The 11,402-nt window shown below is 37.1% G+C and overlaps 1 protein-coding gene across 1 annotated transcript in view; it reads left to right on the forward strand.

The window, feature by feature from the left end:
• CDH6 (cadherin 6) overlaps window positions 1–7,073 on the forward strand; it is a 150,745-nt gene extending 143,672 nt beyond the window's left edge. The window contains exon 12 of the mRNA XM_006148495.3: window positions 3,076–7,073. Within this exon, the coding sequence (XP_006148557.1) occupies window positions 3,076–3,566 (491 nt within the window). The 3' untranslated portion in view covers window positions 3,567–7,073. The remainder of the gene's footprint in view (window positions 1–3,075) is intronic.
• Window positions 7,074–11,402: the final 4,329 nt, after the last annotated feature.

Consider the following 11,402-nt stretch of genomic DNA (forward strand, 5'->3'; position numbering starts at 1 on the left):
CTTTCCCTCCCTCCAGCAAGTGCACATGCACTATGGGGGTGGGAGGGTGCAGAAGAAGAAATCACATTTCCAGTTTATAAAAATTAGCTTTGAGAAAGACCTCTCTTCTAGACAATTATACTCTCAAGAAATCTGTTTAGATTGCATTGGGCTAGTAAGAAAACATAGAGGAAGTTTTAGCAGTAGAAGAATTAAACCTTTGTGAACAATGCCTTTGAATGTGGCTTCGCTCTTCTAGACAGTTGTACTTTTAGATGCCCCCAGAACTGAAATCAAAGATATAGTGCCTTCCACTGGGGAAGACTTAGGGAAGTGATAAATGCCTGTCAGCTCTCTTCCAGTGATTGAAGGAGCTTACATACATCAGATTTCAATTCTTGAGATACAGTTGGTTTGATTCTAAATTACCTTTTTTTTAAGCATATTTACTGAGAAAGAAAGAGGGGGGAAAAAAGCACCTTCAACATAGTCTCATTACATCTCTATCCCCCTTCTCCAGCCCCCTAAGTCCTCAGGATCTCAGGCACTGTGCACACATGCCTAGTTTATTTTCAGGCCCACCTATAATCCAAACCAACAGTCGCCCATGTGACTTCCAGAATGAGAGCTCAGTTGGCTAACAACTGTACCACCAGGCTAGATCCAGCTTGATTCTATTCTCTAATCCTAAAGCCTTCCTTAAAACCCTCTGTTTTGTAAATCTCCATCATTGGTGATACTGGAAACCAGTATAAAAGTTAGACTATGGGCATCCCCCATCCATAGCCCTGCAGTTTTGTTTTGTTTTTGTTTTGTTTTTTTCCTGCCTCCATCCCCATCTCCACCCAACCATCACTGTCCTCCTCCTCACTGGTAAAGGTGAAAAGTATACAGAAGCCTTCAAGATCTCAAGGGAAGTGACCCCACCCTGCTTCTCTCTTGGCTCCCTCTGGTCCATCCTTCAGGTCTCCTGACTATTCCTCAAGCACTCCAGGCACACTCCCATGATGAGCCCTTTCCTAGACCTCTTTTTTCTTTGACAAAAAAGCTCCTTGGTTAACTCCTCATGTCTTCTCAAGTGATGCAACTTTCTCCCCAAAATCATACACGGCCTCTCTAACATACACAGAAGCACCCTATCCTTCTTATTCTGCCCTAGTTTCCTAGTTTCATATTGCACTTATTTTTTAAATAATTATTTTATTTAACTTTACTTATCACTATCATTATTTTTTAACTTGACCAGAGAAAGACAGAGAGAGAGGGTGAGGGGCAAGAAAGCAAGCCACCAGGTCCAGGACTCAAACTACAGTCACCCATGTGGGAGTCCAGCATCTCCACCTGCTGGCCCCGCCTACATTGCACTTACTACCTTCTAATAGTTTCCTTATTCTTTATACGCATTGTTTATTTTCTATCTCCATCCAGCTAAAAAAAACCCTTGCCTACTCTGTTAGGGCAGGGGTCTTCATCAGCTTTTTTTTTTTTTTCGTTGACAATTCCTGAAACCATACCTGGTACAGAGTAGGCACCACCTAAATATTTATTGAAAGAATGAATGAATGCTCTGTGTGGATATGACGAATAAGTTCTCGGGATATTCTCTGGCAGCAAAAGAGAGTGTGTATAGTTCACGCCCCACACTTGAAAATGGCAACATTGCATTTCCAAACATGCTTCTAGCCATACCAATTTAGTGCGGCCTTTTAGTCCAACAACCTGAATTCAAATTGTACATGTGATATCTCTGAATCCCTATTTCCTTTCATATAAAATGAGGATATAATGATGGTACCTACTTTTTAAGGCTATTATGATCATTAAATGAGATATAGTATATGAAAGACTTAGCACAACGCTTGGCACATAGAAAGCTCTCAATGGATAACTGGTTATTAACACTACTAGTGCCTGACATTGTAATACAGACAGATGGGTATGCATACATCCTTTGTTACATAGAAAGATACGCTGACCCTCTAAAAAGCCATTATTCTGTAATTCATATTGCAATCATTCGATTTCCCTGGTTAATAAAAATTGGTCCATGTAACAGATGAGATAGCATAGAGACATAATTGATACTTCCTACAATAAAGGACAAACCTGGACAAACCCAGTTGAACAAGGCAATTTCTGCCCTGGATGGCTGTTTTCTCTTTAAGCTTTGGCTATGTTTCCGTTTTCTACTCATGTGTCCATTTGTAAGTAGTGTATCTCTCTATAGGTAGCCAGCTGGTCTGTCCAGCCAGCTGTGGAGAAAAATCAGGAGCTATTTAAACACAATTCTTGCTTTGCCTCTAATTTGACTTAGGAGGAAAAATTTAAAGAATGAATATTCTAAGTAGCAAATGTATAGAACATGACCCTTTGAAAACAATTTTTTTAAAGTGCTCACTGAAAAGTGTTTATTTAGCACAAAGGGAAATAATATGGTAGGGGGATTATTACCTGCCCTTTTCAAACTGGCCAATCTTGAAATACAGAATGGCTTTCTGAATTATATCTGAGTCTCTCCAGGTACTGGTATTTCTTTATGTGTAGGAAAGGTATGCAAACATTCACATCTCTACTTTGGATTTTTAACTAATTTTACACTTTTCTCAGGAAAAAAAAAAAGAAGAAGGTATAATGCAAAAGTTATTTTAGATGTGGAGTTAACGCAAACCCTTCAACACATTCCTGAAGGTGCCAGCCTCATCCTTATAACCAGCTTCAGAGCATTCAGGTGTTCAGCATAATTTGCACTCTTATTGCAGTCCTTTTGCTGCGGCTGGGCTTTTTAATATTATTTTATTTTTTCCTTACCTTGAAACTAGTTTGCCATTTCAAAGCAAAAAGGAACTACTGACAAAATATGATGGTGTTTTATCCTCTACTTAAATTATAAGCTTTCTTCAAATATTTACTCTATTTTGGGGGGTCCTGGTTTGATCATGGATGGAGGCAAATGCATCCTTAAAGCAATAAAAGTTGAGTCTGCATTTTTCTAGAGAACTTTTAAAACTTCACATTCGAGCACAGTGTTTCTTCTTGACATTAATTGGGTGGCAAATTAACTTTCCCTTCCCTTTCTGTTTTGTTTTCTGCTTCTAGTGACAGTGGTGTTGTTTGCAGCTCTGAGGCGGCAGCGAAAAAAAGAGCCTTTGATCATTTCCAAAGAGGACATCAGAGATAACATTGTCAGTTACAACGATGAAGGTGGTGGAGAAGAGGACACTCAGGCCTTTGATATCGGCACCCTGAGGAATCCCGAAGCCATAGAGGACAACAAATTACGCAGGGACATTGTGCCCGAAGCCCTTTTTTTACCCCGACGGACTCCAACAGCTCGAGACAACACCGATGTCAGAGATTTCATTAACCAAAGGTTAAAGGAAAATGACACGGACCCCACTGCCCCGCCCTACGACTCCTTGGCCACCTACGCCTACGAGGGCACGGGTTCGGTGGCGGATTCCCTGAGCTCGCTGGAGTCGGTGACCACGGATGGAGATCAAGACTATGATTACCTTAGTGACTGGGGCCCTCGGTTCAAAAAGCTCGCGGATATGTACGGAGGGGTGGACAGTGACAAAGACTCCTAATCTGTTGCCTTTTTCATTTTCCTATAGGACACTGAAATAATGTGAAGTGGTTCTTTCTTCCTATTTATCCACTACTCCGTGAAGGGTTATCTGTTCTACCCGTTCCAAAAGCCAATGGCTGCAGTCCCTGTGGATCCAATGTTAGAGACTCTTTTCTAGTACACTTTTATGAGCTTCCAAGAGGCAAAGTTTTATTTTTTAGTGCATCCAGTTAACCAAGTCAGCCCAACAGGCACATGCTGGAGGAGAGGGCAGGGAGCAGTATTTTCGCTTGTTCTCTTAGGACAGGTTCAGAACTGGCGCATTTCCGCTGGCCTAGTGTTTCACTACACTCCATTGACTCAGGTCACCTGACCGTTCTAACTGTACATTTCACATGCTAATGGCATAAGGAATTGTGCTTTAATGTTAAAAGTATAATTCTAGTAAGAGAAATGAGGATATGTTAGCTCGCCAGGAGATAAACTACATAAGGGTGTGCATTTCTGTCACAAAGAGTTTAAAATGACACTTGCCCATCCTGATTGTTCCTCAAGACCTTTTTCTGGCACCAACTACTATTCAAAACATCAACTCCACCAATGTTTTAAGATTCTCATTCCCCTTAAGGAATACAAGCAAATTAAATAGTAACATTCAAAAACAACAACAAACTTAGTAAAATTTCTTTCCTTGCCCCTCTTTCATAGCTTGTCATATATTAGACATTCAAAAGTGTGCCCTTGCAGCGTATAAAGAAAAAAGGAAAATAGCTAATAACGTTAACAAAGAACATAATGAAAAATGTTAAAGTTTGGTCCATCAAATGCATCACAAATCACTTGAAATTCATGGAACTATCAGTAGGCTAATGACAAATAAGTCCATTTGTTTACAAATTCTTGGAAGAATTTTCTGAGATAAATTTTAATCCCTTGTCCATAGTTTTCATCAGTACTCTATTTTAAAGTAGCAGACTAAAGTATAACAATTCATATTCTTCAGATACTTGTTAGATAATCAAGTTGACTTAGTAAAATGAGATGAAATAAAACTTAAATTCCAGTTTTGCAGTTCAATGGAGAGGTTAGAGCCAGCTAACACTTGAACCTAATACTGCCCTTCAAATCTGGAAGCATCTATATATTTAAATAACATGGTAGATATAGGTGAACAACATTGAGATCATGGTCCAGACCTACAAACTCCATGTTTGGAAGATGTTTACAAAGGACAAACCTGGATTCCCTTCAACAGAGTGTTTAAGATTGAATTAAAATGATAGTTGACTTTCAAAAGCATTAATATTTTTTCATTGTTTTTAACTTTGCTTCCACGGCAACCCTGCCATCCTTGTCTTTGAACTAATGATAAAGTAATGGTCTCAAACTAAGACAGAAAAGCAATGTAAAATCCATCCAATCTATTATTTCTCTAATTATGCAATTTGCATCATAATTATTATCCAGAGGACCCAACTGAACTGAACTAATCCTTCTGGCAGGTTCAAATAATTTATTTCACATGGCTGTTCTAATGACTTTTATCATTAGAATCTTACATTGTGCAGTCATCAGAAATTTCCAAAGTACTGTAATGAAAACTTCATTGTTTTGAAAACCTAAAAATCAGGCTCTGTAAATATATATATAAAATATCCACTTAAGAATATGCTGACTTCACTTATTAGTCTAGGGACTTATTTTTAATTAATGTTAATTTCCAACAGATAATCTTACTGTTATTTCAATTTGGAGTTAATGTCGTGTTAGCACATATTTTCTGTTTGGAAACACACTATTGTTTAGTTAAAGTTTAAGTAGACTATTAGCCAGGAGGTAAAGAAGGTACCTTCAATACAAAAGCAATGTAGTATTTTGAGTTACCCAATTAGAGTGAATTTTTTTTCAACCATATTGTTCCTTGTGTTTCCTGAATGCTTTCTTGTTTTGTAATGGACTGCCCTGTTTTCTAATAAGTACTTCATGCTTGAGTTATTTCTTATTTTCAAGGTTTTCTTTTCTACTTCTTCATATATACGCAAACATCAATATTCACATTTGCACGTGCACACATACACACACTCACACAGGGATGCAAACAAAACGCTACAAGAGGGCTTCACTGTAATGAATCGATATATATCATAGTCACAGGTAGGCATTAAGAAAAGATAGCTTAGTAAAGTCAGTTAATAAGAACTAGTTATTTATAGCAATAGAGCAGCACTTTAATCACATGATATACTGTAAAATTAAAGAGCCCTCTATCCTTATGTTTCGTGTCATGTAACAAATCAAATCAAGAAAAGAAGTCCTATTGAAAGGAAGGTATCATCAAATACTGTCCTTTTGAACTTTTGGCGTTAACTGGAATTTCTGAGGGCTGATGCTAGTAATTTTCAGTGTTTAAGGGTGAAGTTTACTTTCTCCTGATATGTGAAAGTAAATAACTCAATAGAGGAATATTTGAGCTGTATTGGAAGGGTATTTTTATGCCTCCCTGAAGATGACACAGTATACCAAGAACAGGTTAAAATGGCTGAATATTGAAATAATTCTTTAATCTCTTACCACAAAATCTAATGATGAAGTAAATCTTCAGGAAATTGGATAACTTGAGACTGGAGCTGGAAATGTAGTACTAGGGTCCTATAAATATCAAGGAGGAGTGATATTTAACTATAATTAAGACTGATAGCATTTGAACAGTAAGAGTCACAGTTCCTTCATTCTCTTTTCTCTCACTTCCTTCACACAAAAATATTGGGTCAAACACAATTTCATGTGTAGATGTTTTACTGCTTGGTCCCAGGTCTACTTGAAATACTGCTAGAAGGGGAAAAAATAGTTTCAGCTCAATTTTCACATTGTCTATGTCCTGATTTTAGATGTTGGTGTTGAGAAAAATGGAAGGAGACTGGAAAGAAGTAAAATTTTAATATTTGCTTTAATCATTGAGAAACCAAATTTCATTAACTATAAGCAAGATTGCCTTGGGAGGACTGTTTCAAGGATGTTGAGACCTTCCTGACAATTTTTCCCCTTCATTCAAGGGGAAGAATTTCTTTAAACCAGTTGGTGTTTGCGAGAATAAGCCAACTTTTAAAAACATTAAGCCATTGTGTGTAAGTTTAAAACCCCTTCACTTCTTGGCTGCTTTCTGCTGAAAGATCTGAAAAACAAATGTGCCCAAACAAGTAAATCAAATGGGAGAGAAGCAAAGATGTTTCCACAGAACCACAAGAAAGATTCGGAATCTGGGGCTAGTAAATATATATATATATATATATATATCTTTCAGAAATTTCCTGACTTTATGGTTTGGCTGCATAGAGGGAGCTTCAGCTACAAAATTACTCTATTTTCAGATGGAACAAAACCTGGCAATTCAATTCAAACTTAATACAAAAATGTGAGGTTTAGTTTTCATTTTCAGCTCTCAAAATATTGTGCGAAAAGTTCTCAAAAACAGAATCTGTATCTCACTGGGTTGTCAGAAAAGTTATGATACATTTTTGCATAGAAAAAACAGAAAAAAATACATCATGACTTTTCTGACAATCTAATATAAGCATCCCAAAAAAATTTTTTAGAGGCTTTTGCCACTTTAAAATAGTTCCTTTACATTATTTTTAAGTATAAAAATTGTAGATGTCCCGGTTTGCTAAATAATCTATTATATCAGATGCTTAGCTTTGAAATAAATATTTCATGGGGGATAATAATGTATAAACTACAATTGGGCATTCCTAGATTCTGTACACTTGAGCCCCATAAAAAAGCATGAATTGAAAGGAGAGATCAGAGTTAATTCCTGGGTACAAACTAAATATTTAGCCAATACTCATCCGATAAGCTAAATCCATTTTTCCCAGGAAGAAGCCACCAAATAAATTCTTTTATCCTAGTCTAGTTCTGAAGGGGTATAATTACTTTAGAAGAATGCTCTCAAAAGTCTTGATCCCCACTGTTATGAAAGGTATCCTCTGAAAAGGATGACTTTAGTGTAATTTTAATTTTTATGTCTTATCTAGATGAAATCTTTTTTTGAATTGTGACACTGTGGCAGGGGATTCGAAGTCCAAGCAGTCCGCTGTGTTCAAATTAACACTACAACCCAGTCTTCTTTATCAGATTACGAGTATAAAGATTAACACTTGGAATGTGAATCTTCAAAAAGATGAACTATTTCCTAAGCTCTGAAAAGCAGTTTTCTTTTCCAGAGAATAGAGAATTGCAGAATGGTCTCCTTAAAAGTACAGTGACTGTTACAGTTGTAGCATTTTTAATCTCCCTTTGGCATCTTTATGGAATAATTTTCTGAAGGGATAATTCTCTGCTAAAAATATCAGCCCCCAACCATATTTAATGTGGAGAGCAATACCCTCTTAGAAAAGAAATACATTGACTCATACACTTGTTAAAAGTTAATAAAGAAATAGCTCATTTTTAAAGCCAGAAGTTTATGGTCTCGCATCATCAATTTAATTTAAGCATTGCTGAGACAATCTTTAATCTACTCCCCATTTTGTAATACCTTATTTATGATGCATTTTCATTTTTTAATTTGGGGGGGAACGTTAGTCCTACAGAAACAGCAGATGAAAGTGATGAAAGGAGGTCAAATGGAAACAAAGGCTATTACCCACTGTATTTCAGACAGGACTGAGGCACTTGCCGAAGAGCCACTGGGTTATTAGATTAATTTCAAAAGAGCTTTTACAAGTTGCTTAATTCCATTTTTTTAAAAACCCATGAACCACAAACTCAAATTTCTCCTCAAATGGGGTTAATTTGACAAATGAGGCATGGACCCAGCGTTGTGGAAAAAGCATTCCACTATAATGAGATCTTGGTCTTTCTTGTGAGGCTCTGCTATTTATGTAAATATGTCTGGAGGCACCTTCTCTAAGCTTTTAGTTTTCTATGATCTAGTTTAGTGTTTATTAAAGAATCAAATGTATAGAATTACTAGGCATTCAGGGAGAATGCTGTGTAGCAAATGTAAGACTGATTTGCTCAGAAGAAACATAGGAACTCTTCGAACCCACTGTACTGTTTTGTTTGTGATTATTTCATTGCTTTGAGAGTAACTTGCATAAGAATAGGCCTTATAATAAATGCTACTTGCGTCTTCGATAGTACCAAGCTAAGGCAATTTGGCATTCTACTGTGATTTGTGATTTTAAACCCATAAAATAAAAGCCTTTTGGTATCGATTGTTTTTAATTAAAAATACTTCCAAGTATAAATTGAAACTGATGCCACTCTTGAAGATCTACTGGCGGGAGTGCTCTGTTCATGTCGTTTTTTCACAGTATCATTCATGTCGCTGGGAACAAGAACACCTGATGGAAACAGTCACTGCTCAGCCTCCGTCAACAGTTCTAGTGAGGGAGATTTTCATAATTTCACAGTTTACATGAGAGTTTTCTGTATTGAAAAAATGAGGTTGAGACAATTACCTTTTAGCTCAGATTGGCCGGGTCTTTTGTTATAGTTAAATGGCAAATACGCATTCCTCGAAATGCTTCTTTTATTTTGTTTTGTTTTCTTAGACTTATAAATTTGAAAAGAATGCAATTTAAAAAGTGATTTCTCACCAAGAGTAAATATGCCTTTTGCAACTCAATTTTTGTAACAAGTTATTTATATGATATTACTTAATAAACTGGTTTTTTTCTAACTTGTTTTTTTTTCTCTCAAACTATTGTAATAACAGTTTTTTTTAAAATGCACATGCTGACACACTTTATCTTTCTGAATCTGCTGTTTTAACCTCTCAGATAGTTAACTGAAGCCGACTTGTTGTACAATCATTAGCTTGTAAACAATAGCTTTTCCCAACCAGCAATATATAACATTGGCATGCCCTGTGGACTTCTCACTGCTGGGACATCAACAATTCTACTATTATTTATGGAATCGCTTTATTAAAAAGAAAGCTGTTTATCCTCATGGTAATTGCTTTAGATAAAAAAAGGACAGTCATATATTTTTGTCCCTCCCAAATCTCCATCCTTCATTTCACTCCCGTACAAACAATTATCTATGGATATCAGACTTTAAAAAAGGAAAACGCAAGAGCCATCTCAGAGGGAAATAAGAAAATCCTTCCAACATTCTGATACTATGAGTAAATAAAATGTGTTTATCATATTCAGAGTTATAATATTTTACATGCTTGTTCTTTCTTAAGCTGCCTCCTATTCCTACAGAGGCCATCTCACGATTTTTTTTTTTTAACTGGGAGAATTCATAGCTTTGCAGAGAAGATTTTCATGTATTTATTCATTTGTTCCATATATATTAGGTGCTTTGCTGTGTGCTGTGGAATATTTGACAGTAAGCCAGATTAGTATATTTTCCCTTCTCTCTGAAGCTCATGATCCAGGAGGAAGAAATGGTCTAAGCTCATAACGATAGAACACACTAGAAGTGCCATGGAGAATCTTAAGACAGATACTGATGAAAGTGTTCATTGGAAGGAGAAATAGTTCCTGCCCAGGTGAAGGGATGTGTGGAACGTTTAGGAATTAGTAGGATTAAGATAAAGGGAGCTAAGAAATTAAAAGGAATAGCCGGAGAATGAAAAAAGAGATGTTTAAGCAATGCAATAAATCTCAGCTGAGGCCTCTGAAGGGGACTTGGGAAAGTATCAGAACAGGAGAATCATAAATCATAAATGCCATAGAAGCTGATTTTTATTGTTTTGTTTTTGCTTTTCTTTTTGTTTTTCATCATTTCATTGAGAGTAAACATGGTTGGGAACAGAAACCCACAGAAAGGAACGATGTAATTAGAAATATACTTTTTGGGGACCAGCAGTTGGCATAATGGCTATGTCGCTGGATTCCCATGTAGTCAAATGCATGCTGGGCGCGTGTGCGTGTGTGCCCAAGATTCCAAGAGGAGAATGTAGGAGAAGGGATTGTGGCGTGGCCATCCCCCCGGGGGGTGATTTCTTGCTTTCTGTCTCTGTTTCTCTGGCGAGCACACGCACCCTATAGCAAAAACCTCTCCACCCCAAAAAAAAGAAATATACTTTTTGAAGGATATGAACATTGTACAGTAGGTATGCACAATGATCTAGCACCAAACCCTTTCCTACTTCACCACACCCGACTCCCAACTCTGCACCACCCCTAGGGCTATGGGGCCCTAAGGTGAAGACAGCAAGTGGAGTCTTTAGGAGGGCGTCCTTGGCTAACATCCAGAAGCATCCTTGACTAACATCGGCAGAAAGCACAATGTGATATCTCAAGCATCCAGTTTTAGGAAACGAATTCCTGTGAACATTTATATAGGGTAAGCCCTTTTTCATGGCCATAAGAAAAACCCCACATAATAATTATTACAGTAGTATGTAAGAGTAATTAACTTGGGTAGCCAGAACGGATAAAATTCAAAATCTCCGTAAACTGTATTTCCCATTAGTGAAGTTCAGGGTGATTATAGGCCCTTCTTCCTTGTGTAGCAATGTTATCCGGAACAAACTGCTTCCAAGGTAACCTGGCAGGAGAACTCAGTCACATAACTCCAAACAAACTTGGGACAGACTTGGAAGTGTAGGCAGCATGTGTGTGTCTGCTGAGCTTTAGAGCCTTTACCACATACAGGTTCAGTTCCTGTCAACCTCAAAAGCCTTTCCCAAATTCCCTTTAATTATAGTCACCATAAAAGCCATATCTCATAATAACCATAAGTAGGTTATCAGAGGAAAAGGTAGGATATCAATCATAAATTCAACATTGGAGTTAAAAACCTTTGAAAGGATCTTTATCCACTATTCCTGACTACAGCATCCCTATGGCAGGCATTCCACTGATACATTCTTTCATGGATCTCTTAGCTT

Source organism: Tupaia chinensis, unplaced genomic scaffold, assembly GCF_000334495.1.
Source record: "Tupaia chinensis unplaced genomic scaffold, TupChi_1.0 Scaffold000237_1, whole genome shotgun sequence".
In the NCBI taxonomy this organism is placed as follows: Eukaryota; Metazoa; Chordata; class Mammalia; order Scandentia; family Tupaiidae; genus Tupaia; species Tupaia belangeri.